The 14,819-nt window shown below is 29.5% G+C and overlaps 1 protein-coding gene across 1 annotated transcript; it reads left to right on the top strand.

The window, feature by feature from the left end:
* Positions 1 to 3,246: 3,246 nt before the first annotated feature.
* LOC100796456 (subtilisin-like protease SBT2.2) lies at positions 3,247 to 12,190 on the top strand. Its single transcript, XM_006597854.4, has 10 exons — positions 3,247 to 3,822; positions 4,314 to 4,473; positions 4,676 to 5,073; positions 5,581 to 5,676; positions 7,411 to 7,483; positions 7,624 to 7,906; positions 8,676 to 9,007; positions 9,899 to 10,169; positions 10,328 to 10,609; positions 11,389 to 12,190. The coding sequence occupies exons 1-10, from the start codon at positions 3,479 to 3,481 to the stop codon at positions 11,814 to 11,816; spliced, it is 2,667 nt and encodes an 888-aa protein (XP_006597917.1). The 5' UTR covers positions 3,247 to 3,478; the 3' UTR covers positions 11,817 to 12,190.
* The last annotated feature ends 2,629 nt before the right edge of the window (positions 12,191 to 14,819 follow it).

Genomic DNA, 14,819 nt, shown 5'->3' with positions numbered 1-14,819 from the left:
CTATTAAAATTAATATTACAAAATAAATTATCATTTTAATATCAAATAAAAAAATTTATATTTGATTATTACATACGTAAGATGTGTTATCATAGGTGTGTTTAGTATTATCTTTGTCCCATGAAAAAAAAATGTACTAAGTTACTAATTATTAGATTCTCTAATATATTAGTTATAACAATACTAAGTTACTAACTATTAAATTCTTTAATATATTAGTTATAACAATATTTTATTATAAAAACATTAGTTATAACTATCAAAAGATTAATATTTTTCTCCAGTTCTTTTATCAAATTTTTATTAAGGAATAATAATATTATATATCATAAGTACATCAAAAATAAAAATATAAAATAAATTTAATTTCAAAATATTTTTTAAAGTTATTAAACCTAGAATCAAAATATTATTAGATAATAAATATATTAATTAATTAAATTTAAATTATTATTTAGTATGAAATTTTTAAATTAATGTTTAATATAAAAATGCAACTTGATAATATAAATATTATCAACAAAAATATTTTATATCATTTCTTAGTAAAAGTAAATTTTAATAGATTTATTTCCTGTGAATGAAATATGATTGACTCCCGTAAAAGATATTTGGAATATTTTACATTAAACACACTAATAAGAAATTTAATTATTATATTACTAATAATATAATTTAAATCTATTTTGTAATGAAAATATATTTAATAAATGAATTTACTGTTTTTTATTTGATAATCATGTAAGTAAAATAATATTGTTGTATAAATATTAATCAAACAAATTTTAGTATATGATTATAAGATTTATCCCATGAATCAAGATTATTTCTCATGAATCATAATTGTGATTTTTTCGTTAAATAAATTAAAATTAATTGAATTGCTATATTATTAATAAAACATGGAGTTAAAATAATATTTTATAGGAAATATATTAATTAACTAGATCTAAATTAATATTTAGTATAAAAAATTCAACTTCATGAAATAAGTATTATTGAATAAAAATATTTTATACCACTTTTTAATAAAATTAAATTTTATAAGATTTATCTTCGGTTAATGATACTTGTGATCTTTTCCATTAAACAAATTAAAAGTAATTTAATTATTATATTATTAATTAAATAATTTTAAACAAAATTGTAATAACAATATATTTAAAGAATTAATTTTAATGTTTCTCAGTAAAAATAAGTTTTATAAGATTTATATCATGTGAATGAAGTATGATTGCCTCCCTAATAGATAAATAGATAGATAGGTGAACACGATTTTATTATCTATGAATTTATGAGGTATCAAAACTTTTTTTAGCATAAATTCACATACAACTCAATGTTCCTACATATTTATTTTTTCTTACCCATTTTAATGTTGACATTTTATCACTTGTTTAAAAAGGCTACATTTATATTAAGTTTTTTGTATTACTTAGACTTGACAAATGTACGTACTCCATTGTCAGTTAAGTATCTTAATGGAATCCAACTGAAATAAATCAGGAAAGATGAAAGATATATATTTACTGATTTATCAAAGATTGAGATCACCTATGGATCTGAAGTAAAATTATCACGTAAGATAAGATATGAGACAACCTTATCTAACTTACACCATCTAAATTAAGGATATCAAGCCTATGAACTTAATTTCACAACTATAAGAGAGATCACAAGGATTCATGATAGGGGACTAAATTCTAACTCATTACTAATACTTGAACGTCAAGGTGTCTTCATGGGTACATCCAATACACATATGAGCATTTAATTTCTTTCAAACAAATATCCCTATGTTTAGCAAAAGTAGCTAAAAATTGAAAAATTGACTGGTAACTGAAAAATTTACTTATTGAATCATAATTATCAAGTAAAATTATTTGTTGAAATAACTAAAAAATATAAAATTAAATAAATGGACACATTTATGCAATATTTTTATACAAATTTTAATTTGATTTTCTTGATAAAAATATATTTTATAGTATTTATAATTTTAATATTAAATTGTATTTAAAGTTTTTTATTTATAAAATATCCAAAAGAAAAAAAACTGCATAAACTTATTATATATCAATATTAATATCATATATAATAAAAATGTAAGAATGAGAAAACCTATCATGTGCAAAAAAGATAAATTTATTAATAAAATTTTACCTTTAAATAGAAAAAGATATAATAAATTTTCAAAAGGGTAAAAATGAAATAAATATAAAAAAAATTAAAAGTTAAAAAATAATATTTTAAATTTCAGGTAGCATTTTAAAAATACTAAAAACTATTAAAAATTTATTCACCAAATAGTCAAACAAACTTTTCAGCAAATAAAAAATAACTTAAATGTTTTCTTAAACACACTTCAACTCTTATATATATATATATATATATATATATATATATATATATATATAAATCATACTTTTAACAACATCACGCTTTAAAAAATTCAATTATCTTCTAGTTACGTGCTAGACCTCGTAGAATATATCTATTTTAGTTAAATAATTTTCTTCTCCAATCATTTACAATTTAGAATATACTTACCTACAATCTTATCGTGAATAAATATTAAATGACTCATACAATTCATCAATATCTTTCTATATTACTCGTAGACGTCAATGTAGCTTTTCTACTACTGTCCGGAAATATTTGTGAAATAGTGTTTTCGGCATAAGCGAAATTTGATGAATATCCCTATTATAATTCCTCCTTTGCAAAATAAAATAAAAAGTAAGACGTTGCCTTAGTTAGATGTATAAAGCAAAAAAGTACAAGAGTACTTGGTACTTACCAAAAAAAGGATTATTTATTTTGTATAATTATCCTTTATGGTGGTAATTTATTTATAAAATTATTTTCCCACTGGTTAAGTTACTCACTAAATTATTCTTGAATTTACTTTTCTTCTCTTATTTTTGACCTTTTGTACAACTATATGAAACTTTACTTTGCCAAAATAAAAAAGAAATTGTCTATAATCACCAAAAGTGTATTTAATATTTTTTTCAATGTATTCAAAAAAATCTAAGAAAAAAAAAAGTACAAGGTTGTTGTCATTACACAAGTCACAGGAAAACTCTAATGTTCATTCACACTTCACATATATTGACAGCCAACGACCTGAACGAAAATGTCCAAAATTGAATAAAATCAAATAAAACGTTCACTTTCTCATTCTATTCCAACATAATATATTTTCCTTTTCTTTTTTCTTTTAATTTTATTTTCATTGAATGAACAAAACGTTCAAATTCACATAACCCAAGAAAGAAGGCTTTTTTTGCTTGCAGATTCTCTTACTCCAGCTATTAATACTGAAACACTCTCTCCCTCATCAAAGGGGTTCTTCACTCACCAAAAAGGTGCTTGCTTTATCACTGTCTCTCACCTGGGGTGTTCCATTTCCTTCCACTGAACTGAAAAAAAAAAAACACTGAAGGAGAAAAAGTCTTGAACTTGAGAATGGAGCATGTGGGTTGGTGAGGAATTGTTGTCGTCGTTGTTGTTGTTGTTCACTTTTGCTGGTGTGGTTTTCGATCCAACTGGGTCTTCAGCTTTTGTGCTTTTGTTTCCCTATAAAATCCTTATGGGTAACATTAATGTGGCACATTTGGTGGTGGTGGTGCTGTTTTGCTTTGGGCTGTTTTTGCCATGCTTGTGTCAAGGTAACTCAGATGATGCTACCACTGATGTGTATGTTGTTACTCTGAGACATGCACCTGTTTCTCATTACTATGGTGAGTTGAGAAGAGAGGTTAATGGCTTCAAAGATGCTGCTGCTCCTGGGAGAACTCAATTTAACAAACCAAGAAGGTATCACCTCACACAAACACAAGCTTGGTTTGAAGGTTTTTTGTGGGGCTGGGGTTTCTGATTGGTGTTTTTTAGTTATTATTTTTTTATGGAAAGAAATTGTTTATTTTTCTTGGTGTTTTTTTTTGGGTAGCATCGAATGGTGTGCTCATGCGTTGTATTCTTTTAAGTCATAGATGTTTAGCTTTCCAATTTTTATTTTTATTTTTTTAATTTTTATTTGGTCCCAAATCATTGAGGCTTCTCGTGGAAGCTGTGTGTTTTTGGTAAGATGAAAAAGTGTTGGTTAAATGATTGCTTATCATCTATAGATGATAGGTTGTTTATTTGAAACATATAATTATATTTGTTAATGGTGTTCTCAATTCTCAGTATCTTGCTTCATCCTTTCTTTTTCTCTTCTCCTTCCAATTTTGAGGTTGTTTGTAAAATCTGGTGCAATAATTTGACAGATGTGATCCTATTTATTTTATGTTACTTTTGTTTTGAAGGTATGACAATATTACTAAGACAGATAAGAGATATGACTCTTATATTTCCCGAGTTCACGATTCTCTGTTGAAGAAAGTGTTAAATGGAGAGAAATATCTGAAACTATATAGCTACCATTACCTGATAAATGGATTCGCTGTGCTGGTTACCCAACAGCAGGTATGATATTAGTTTTCAATTTTTATCATCTTGATTGTGTCCTTATTTAAGAAAAATGTGACCAGTTGCATATGTGTATTCTGTATAGATGATTTGGTTTCACATGTCGGTACTCTTCCATGTTTTTGCACTACTAATTTTTTCTCTTTAATTTACTGCAAGTAAAAGTATTCTTACCTTTTGAAATTGCTTAATCACGAAGGCAGAGAAACTATCAAGGAGCAGCGAAGTGTCCAATGTGGTTTTGGATTTTTCTGTAAGGACTGCGACTACGCATACTCCACAGTTTTTGGGTCTGCCAGAGGGAGCATGGTTTCAAGATGGTGGGTTTGAGACTGCTGGAGAAGGAGTTGTTATAGGGTTCGTTGACACTGGCATAGATCCAACACATCCTAGTTTTGATGATAACAAATATGAAAAACCGTATCCCGTTCCTGCTCATTTTTCTGGCATCTGCGAGGTTACTCGTGACTTTCCATCTGGTTCTTGCAATAGGAAACTTGTTGGGGCCCGTCATTTTGCAGCTTCTGCCATAACCAGAGGAATATTTAATTCAACTCAGGACTATGCTTCTCCCTTTGATGGCGATGGCCATGGCACGTGAGTTCTTGGATTTTCCTTATGGGTGTTATGTTGGGTTGTAGTAGCTGCATGGTCCCTTCTCTTGATTTCATCCAAGTGTCCACCTACTAATTGGATACTTAATGGGGAAATATGATTTGTTTGCTAGCATCTACTTTGCTTTGGCCAGTCCATAATGACAAAGTCTAAGTTGTCAGCCTTTTTCTACAACTACTGGTCTACCTATTACTACAAATTATTGATCATTTTTTTAACAGTACCTTCATTTCGGTTTTGAAGTTTTCTCTCTCTTTCACCATTGGTGAATTATGTCTAGCTTATACTTATCAGAACCTTGAGCTCAGAAATGTGTTTTCTCCTGTTCCTTGGAGTGTTGAGATTCTTGAGAATGTTTTAAGTAACACTTGAAAATGAACTTATGTTTTCCTATTGGACCATCACCAAATTTGATTTAATCACACATAGTTAGTTATCTTTACTTCTCTTTTAACTAAATGCCTGTTCTGATGTAACTAAAATACACAGGCATACAGCATCTGTTGCAGCAGGAAACCATGGGATTCCAGTGATTGTTGCTGGACATCACTTTGGGAATGCTAGTGGGATGGCTCCTCGTTCACAGTAAATATTCTGGAACTATGTCTTAGCCATATTTTTCTGTTATCATTATATTTACACTTGTAGTAATCTGTTGGATCTATAGATATGCATGATGTTATGGAGTTGTTCATTATTCGGCTTCATGATGTTATGGAGTTGTCCCGTATTTTGTTTTTTTTTTTTTTAAACAACCTGATAATGTGTAAATTACTTGCTGCTAGAGTGTCATGATTAATAGGGCAGCTCATACAAAAGTACTAAACTGTGCATATTATTTTTTGCACTATAATGCTTAACTGGGCATATGGTAGTTCTTTGGTGTTGTCCCACGGATGTTATACTATTTTTTTTGTATAAGATGATTTTTTTTTCTTTTCGTTGACATGGTTTGTTTCCTTTTGGCCCAAAATTGTTAAACTTGAAAGTGGGTAATTGAGTGAAATCTAGATTCATACAATCCTCTGATTTTTTCCCCTACTCATTCTTGAAATTACTACTGAACAATTTTAAAGATATAGAAGAAGGCCATAGAGCAATCCATTGGACCTATCTCAACCACAAAGTTAGCTGAAGGAAGAAGGATTGCCAAACCTTTTAAGGAATACTTTGGTCATTTTTCTAGCTGATGCGGGGCATCCTAACATGTTATGAATAAACTATCTTTAATGTGCCCTCTGATGCAAGAGCTCTTTGGGCTTGAAGTGTGAATCATGCATAAGCCCAGTATCTTGTGCTGAAATCCAACTTTTGAAGAATGGGGGCGGCAAGGATTGGTCCCACTTGGTCATACATGCTTTGATACTATGTCAGAAACAACCATTCCAAAAGCTTAAGCCATTAGGTAAAGACCCACAAATGGTTTTATGTTACATCTCTAACATTTTTTTTACAGTAAAATGTGGGTAGCTTCCCTTGCAAGAGACAACAAATACTGTGGGGGCTTCAATTTAATGGTTGAAATAAAGGGAAACTAATTTGATGATATGATGAAATGGACCAGAGGAAAATTACATATTTGAGAAGAAATGGTAGATAAAATAAAAAAGAAAAGCCCAGTTATAGCTAAATAAATAGAAAGTTCACTAAGTCTGGTTATTTGACTGAGCATGGATCATCTAGTAGTAAGGATTCTTGCTGGTGCCTTGTGTGACATGTAAGTGTAAGACCTTTAGATATTTAGAACTTGTCAGGAGTGCTGGTTCTTTGTTTTAAACCATGTGTCTGTAAATTTAAAATTGCTTAGAAGTGTTATGACCTTAGTCAAGTCAAATAAGGATCCAGTTTGTTCTAGAACATTGAAAATCTGTAAATTGGATTTTCATTGTGATTTTCTGAAGAGAATGATTTTGTAATACTGTTTTGGTACCTGGAAACTGAATTGAAGCTCCTTCAGTTATAGAGCCAAGTTTCTGAACCAAAATAGATATCTGTTGAAGGATGTCGTGTGGCCTTCTCTCATTTCTCTTCCCTCCTCTACATTATCTCAGTTCCATCAATTACCCTGTATCATATTCCCCTATCCCATATAATGTATTATACCCATAGTATTAAGTATTCAACTCCACATGACTTGGTCTTCTGACAACAACAAACAGGAAGTCTTTTTAATAGGTTATCTTTGAAAGTTTACAGAAATTATGGAAATTGTGTGTCTGGTCTGATTTTGTTTTTTAATTATTTCATTTAACCTTGTATAGTTTCCTTTTTAAAAAAAAATAGTAATTTAAGTTAGTGCTGCATTTCAATCTTTTACAGCATTGCTGTTTACAAGGCATTATACAAGAGCTTTGGTGGATTTGCTGCAGATGTTGTTGCAGCTATTGACCAGGTACATTTTCAATTTTTGGACAAGTGATACATTGTTGTGCAAATAATTTACATGTCAGTGATATGATATGTCAGTCTATTTATCTAAACTTGCACTAAATTTTACTTTTCCTGTAAGACTAATAGTATGATGTTTTGCAGGCAGCTCAGGATGGGGTTGACATAATAAGCTTGTCAATTACTCCTAATAGACGTCCTCCTGGTGTTGCAACTTTCTTCAACCCAATAGACATGGCTTTGATGTCAGCTGTGAAGCAAGGTATTTTTGTAGTACAAGCAGCAGGAAATACTGGACCATCACCAACAAGCATGTTCTCCTTCAGTCCATGGATCTATACTGTTGGTGCTGCCTCTCATGATCGGGTTTATAGCAACGCCATATTTCTTGGAAATAATGTGACCATACCTGGAGTTGGTCTTGCATGTAAGTTTCTGTTTCTCTATTCCTGGTTAATGATATAAGAATTTATTTTACTCTAACTCACTGGAGGGGGTAATGTTATGGACTTCAATGATTGGATTTCCTCCTTGGGTTGCCCAAGTAGTGAAGAGCTTCAATGAGGCCGTGGTGTCAATTTTCATTAACAATAGAATTTAGTGGAAAAACAATGTTGGTCAAAAACAAGATATATTGGTCAAAAGTGGAAAAACAATATGAAGTTAATCTCTTGTAGTATTTTTGTTTTTTTGTTTATCATCACTAGTTTTGAGATTGAGTTAGAGTGTAAATGAAGGTTGGAAAGGACCAAGGAGGTAGGCTATTCACTGTATTATTGGGATTTTTTGGGCGTGAATTATATTCTGACTGCTCTTGGACTTTCTTGTGCTGCATGAATGACTATAATAAGTTTAGTTTGCTAGTGTAATTTTTTTTTCTTTTGTAATGTCAGTTGGAAAGTACTTTTAATTCATTATCTTTCACTAGACATGATCCCCAAGCAAGGGGAAAAAGGTCTAAGATCTATAGTTGTCACTCTTTATTTTTAGACAATCAGTTCTTATTGCTTTCAACTTTGAAAGCTTTCTTCTTAATAATGTTAGATTGAAGATCCTCCCTTTGTTATAAAATTGTTCATGTATGAATTTATTACTTAATTATTTTTTTTGACTGGATTACTTCATTATTTCTGCCGACATTGATTTATGACCCACTTTTTTTTCTTCTTTTTTATTATTATTATTATTTTCCTCAGCTGGCACAGATGAAAGCAAACTTTATAAACTGATTCATGCACATCATTCTTTGAGCAATGACACAACAGTTGCTGATGATATGTATGTTGGTGAGTGCCAAGATGCAAGTAAGTTCAATAAGAGTTTGATCAAGGGGAACCTCTTGATGTGCAGCTATTCAATTCGATTTGTGCTGGGACTCTCCACCATCAAACAGGCCTCAGAAACTGCCAAAAACCTTAGTGCAGCTGGTGTTGTCTTCTATATGGATCCCTTTGTGATTGGTTTTCAGCTTAACCCCGTTCCAATGAAAATGCCTGGCATAATAATTGCTTCCACAAATGATTCCAAGGTGCTTTGCATTATCCCTTTCCTTCCATATACACGTGACTATCTAGAGAGCATAGAGAGAACATGAAAAATGATATGACAAGATGGAAATACAACAAATTCTAAAACTTATTCTTGGACACAACATGGATATGATACAACATATAAATTACTATAAAATGAATATAAAACACAAATCTTAAAAGTGAGCATGAGTCATTGTAGACATAATAAAATGCTACACCCTCCGTTCTCATTTCTAAGCAAAAAAAAAAAAAAAAAGATTTCACACTTATTAAGGAAATTAGTTAACTTCATTAAATTGTGTTAATCCCAATTAAAAAAATCCTTTTTCCTAAACTACACTTCATTGGAATTTGAAATCAAGTATAAACCCCCTATTAAATGAAGGGTATTTTGAAGATAGTCTCATTAATGAGGCAAAAATAGTTGAGATTTTCTTATATTTGAGAACAAGAAACATTGATTTTTTTTTTTTTTTTTTGCTTATAAAAGAGAACAGAGGGAGTATATAATTTATCTATGACATTCTCATCTGTATTGGCATAAATGTTTAATAAAAATATAAAAAAATTATAATATACTGCTAGAAGTATTAAAAAAATCTGACATGAATGTGTCTGACATGGATATGATACATAACATGACTACTATTTTGAAGTGTTTGTGCTTCCTTGATGTCATGCTCATGTGTATTGTCCTTTTTTCCTGGCTTTCATTTTACAATAAATGACATCTTTTGATGTAGTCTTTGTTCACTTGGATCATCTGTTATCTTTGTAAAAATAATGCATGGATTTGGCCGATATGTCAGCCAACCTATTACTCTCTATCTTACATGTGCATGAAGAATAATCCATTGACAGTTTCTCTTTGATTTTGAACTGGTCAGGTTTTAATGCAATACTACAATTCTTCATTGGAAATAGATGCTGTTTCAAATAAAATTGTGAAATTTGGGGCTGTTGCCAGTATCTGTGGTGGACTAAAAGCAAACTACAGTAATGTTGCCCCAAAGGTTATGTATTACTCTGCCAGAGGACCAGATCCAGAGGACAGTCTTCCTCATGAAGCTGACATTTTGAAACCTAACTTGTTAGCTCCTGGAAATTTTATATGGGCTGCTTGGAGTTCTGTTGGCACTGAATCAGTTGAATTCCTAGGTTTGTAAATACGTTTATACTAGGAAACCAAACATAAAATTTCAGTCAAGTTTAATGAGTTGTTTTGATACCAATCATATATTAAAAAACAACTTTTCAAGTAATAAACTATGCATGTTGATAATGTCACATAATTATCTTATCTGCATTGTCAACAGGTGAAAATTTTGCATTGATGTCTGGCACAAGCATGGCTGCACCACATGTTGCTGGTCTTGCTGCACTAATTAGGCAAAAGTTCCCCAATTTCAGTCCTGCAGCCATTGGATCTGCTCTTTCTAGTACAGCTTCTCTGTATGACAAGAGTGGTGGACCAATAATGGCTCAGCGATCATATGCCTCTCCAGATCTAAATCAGTCTCCGGCAACTCCTTTTGACATGGGAAGTGGTTTTGTGAATGCAAGTGGAGCACTGAACCCGGGTTTAGTTTTTGATTCTGGTAAGTCACTAAAACATTTCAATCATTATGCTTCAATAAAAATTCTCATGTTTCAATATATGAAAAAATGGCATTAAAAATTCAGCTGATTGTGGTTTAAGATAGATGGGTATGATACTCCATGATAATGACAAAGCCAGGACAATGTAGTTAATCGTTTGAACATTTTACATAGTGTTTCTTTTAATGACGTAATACAACTATTTAACTTTTCATCTTATTGGTTAAATTTTAAAACTGTAATAACTAATCTCACTTTAGTCCTCACTATTGAAAAAAAAACCCTTATTTTTTTAGAATTGATTATATTATTATCAAAATACAACATACCTTAGTAAGTAAACTTAAAGATTTTTCAATAGCATGGACTTAAGTCACAAATTTATTCACTTTTTCCAATTTTCCAACATGTAAACAGTAAGAGCTACAAAGCTCGTGTGTTTCCCAACATCTATAGAAAATTATATATCAATAACAAAAAAAACATAATACATTAATCCATGGCTATACCTGCTGTTCTATTTTATAGTTCTATAAAATTAATAAGACTTAAAATTTGGGATACATCATTTTGAGAAGTTCCTTTTCCCTTTGAAAGCTGTTGAATTTATTTGGGTTGTCAAATTGTGCAATAAATGAACAAGTTGATAATTTAACTGCAACAGTTCACATGTATTTACTCATTTTTGAACTACCTCTAGTTTGATGTAAACTGGATGATTAATGATTAATGAAGCTGGTTTCTTAATGTGGAAGTGTACATGTATGTTTCTTTGTAGGTTATGATGATTACATGTCATTTCTATGTGGTATTAATGGCTCAGCTCCTGTGGTGCTAAACTACACCGGTCAAAATTGCGGGCTTTATAATTCGACTGTCTATGGTCCTGATCTGAACTTGCCCTCCATCACTATATCAAAGCTGAACCAATCTAGAATAGTGCAGAGGACAGTCCAAAACGTTGCTCAAAATGAATCTTACAGTGTTGGTTGGACTGCTCCTTATGGGGTTTCAGTGAAAGTTTCTCCAACTCACTTCTGTATTCCCAGTGGTGAGAGCCAGGTCTTGTCTGTGCTCTTGAATGCAACCCTTAACAGCTCTGTGGCCAGCTTTGGGAGAATTGGGCTGTTTGGGAATCAAGGTCATGTGGTCAACATTCCACTTTCAGTCATGGTTAAAATCTCATATAACACTACTACTAGCTAGCTAACTGGGATGTATCCCACTTATTTTTGTTGAGGTAAATTCATTTTGGGACAAAATTTAGATACAGTTTTTTAGGTGCTTTTAGTGTTTTTGAATCACAGTTAGAGTTTTACCTCAATAAATTGTCTAATAAAGTATTTGCATTAAATGTTAATATAGATTATTGAGGTGAAATTCTAATTTTGATTGGAGAATAATACTAAAATCGCATTTTAGTTTTGTTCGTCATTTTATTTTGTATGTGTTTTTTTTTTTTTATATTTTATTTTCTTGGGTCCCTAGATGTATTAGCTATTTTTTCATTCATTATAATGTAAAGAAGCTATAAGGTTCTTGTATAGATATAGATGTGATGGGTCCTTGATTAGTGTTAACTTTCTCTTGTACCATGATTGTTGATTACTTGATGTGGAGTGACAAAATTGATTTTGAATGTAATTGATTTTATTAAATTGATTTTGAAGTGATCTGATAATTATGTTTGAATGTTTTCATTATAAAATCAAGTTAGGAGTATAGTTTACTATAAATTTCTGATCCATTACAAAAATTCTGGATCTATAATCAATTTTGAAACTTTCTAAAAAGTGAAGTCAAACATATGAAAATCAATTTTGAATGTAAAATTAAACACACAGGCGGTTACTTTAATAAGTTTGTTTAGTGACCAGCTGCAATAAACAAAGTGGTAGTAGTCAACAATGGTTTGGCGATTGTATTCCCTAACCTCCCTTATTATACAAGTCAGGAGTATTTATGTTGTTGGGAAAAAGATACATCGATATCCAGAGAGAGGAATATGTAATAAGAAATAGATAAATATAAGTATCAGATAGTGTCAATGAATCAACACTATGCTATTGAAGAATGTTATCAATATATTCTCTAGTTTTTTAGATGTATTTTTCTTAATCGTTGAAATTCATGTAGGTGTTACAATTTGGAATGTGACAAATCACAGGGATGATGAGATCCATATAGAAGTTATATGAATTTTACTCGAGTGTTAAGAAGAGTGTTAAGAAGAGTGTTAAGAGTAGCTATTAGTTTTCTTGTATTGTTTAACTATTTTAAAAAATTAACAAGCTTGTACAGAAATAAGAATGAGGCGTGGCTCCTTTGCAACCTGAACTTTTAAGTAGTAGGCAAAATTTTTGGCACTCTATGGATTTGAAAGTACTTGTAAGTGTCATGCCATTAGAGCTCAAGCATGAAGTATAATTACGTATATTAAATTTAATTTATTTTTAACCCGTTGAATATTTTTTTAAATCCGTTCTGCCAGAGAGTATATCAAGATCTTGTGAAAGGGATGGTGTAATTTACCAATTACCAGACAGAAATCCATGCGTGTAATTTTTTTGAAAAATTTCAAGTAGATTTATAAGTTAATTTATTTTAGTTCTTGATTATGTAATTTTTTTTCAAATAAAAGATAATTTATAATTGATTAACAATATGAACTTTTTATACTGATTGTGGATGCCTATTAAACTAAAAAAATTATTAATATTTTTTTACCAAATATAAAATAATAAGCAAATTATAAAAGTTATAATCACTATTACTTACAGTTTTTTTGACTGTAAGTTATAATCACTATTATTTTTTTCAAATTTACCAAATGAGATGTTTTTGAATTAATTTTCTTTTAGGAGTAAGTGGTAAAAGTATCCATGACTTCATAGTTAGAAGCCTTAAATATTTATTCGACTTCTGTTTTTGATTTTATGTTTTTATCATTGTCATGAAATTTCTTAAAGTTTAGGTTGCTTGAATTAAATTTCATATTCTTTTTATTATCATAACATGAAAGTTGTATGATGAATAATGACTTTGGAGACGATAAAACTCATATTTTACCTAAACTTATATGAGATTTCATCACTTTCAACTCACCTGAAATATTAAGACTTTAAAGTGATAGTATTTCTTACCACTTTAATTCAATTAAAAATAATAATAAATAGGATAAAGTTTTATGATTTATGTCTATGAAATCATGAACACCCTTGCCACTTACCTTAAATGAGAGTTAATTCAAATAGTAATCTTTTGATAAATTATAAAAAATGACCCCTTTTAGCCAAAAGGTCCATTACTTACAATTATGTTTGGTCATAATTGTTAATATTTACAAATAATATAAATTTGTTGAAGTAATTATACAATTTTTAAATAAAATTTAATTAAAATATATTGACAGTATATCAAAATTAAATTAAATTAGATTTTGTGAGAAAAAAAATACTTCCTTTATCTCAAGATAATAATCATCGGTTGTTTTACAAGATTAAGAAAAAAGTGATAAATAAATGAAAAAAATAATTTACATCACGATTAATTAATTTCTAGATTTTATAGTTGATTATTAATTAATATATAAGGAATAAAATTAGAAAAAAGTAATTAATATTAAGAGTTTCTATGGTATCTCGAACATTTGGGAGGTTCTGTTATTGTTAGTTTTTAACCAATAAAATTGTCAATTTGTCATATCATTTATCTTCTTGTTAATTAAATAAATTTTTGTTTTTTTTAAATTAGTTCTTGATTAATTAAAATATTTTTTGAAATTTAAAATTACAAATAATTTAAATTAAAAATTTGACAAAAATCAAATATTTGTATTTCCATGGATTCAACGTGAAAGAGATTAGGATTTCAGATTTTTGAGTTTTAAATCTTTGTAATTTTATTTATTTTTAAATATTTTAATTAATCAAGGATTAATTGTAGAAATACATTTATTAATTTTTTTATTTCTAATTTTTTTATTTAATGAAAAGATAAATGATATGAAAATTTTATTGGTTACAATATCGATAGTATCAAAATCCCTCCAATGTTTGAGGTACTATAGAAACTTTCGTTTACGTTATATCACAATTACATTGAAAGAAAAAGTTTTTCTTTCACAGTGATTATAATGAGAACAAAAAAGTACACCAAAATTAAATATTTAAAATACATAAAAGTTATTTACTTGTTTAGTACTAGTAT

Source organism: Glycine max, chromosome 15 (assembly GCF_000004515.6).
Source record: "Glycine max cultivar Williams 82 chromosome 15, Glycine_max_v4.0, whole genome shotgun sequence".
NCBI classification, from domain to species: domain Eukaryota; kingdom Viridiplantae; phylum Streptophyta; class Magnoliopsida; order Fabales; family Fabaceae; genus Glycine; species Glycine max.
This window is presented reverse-complemented; position numbering and strand designations above follow the sequence as displayed.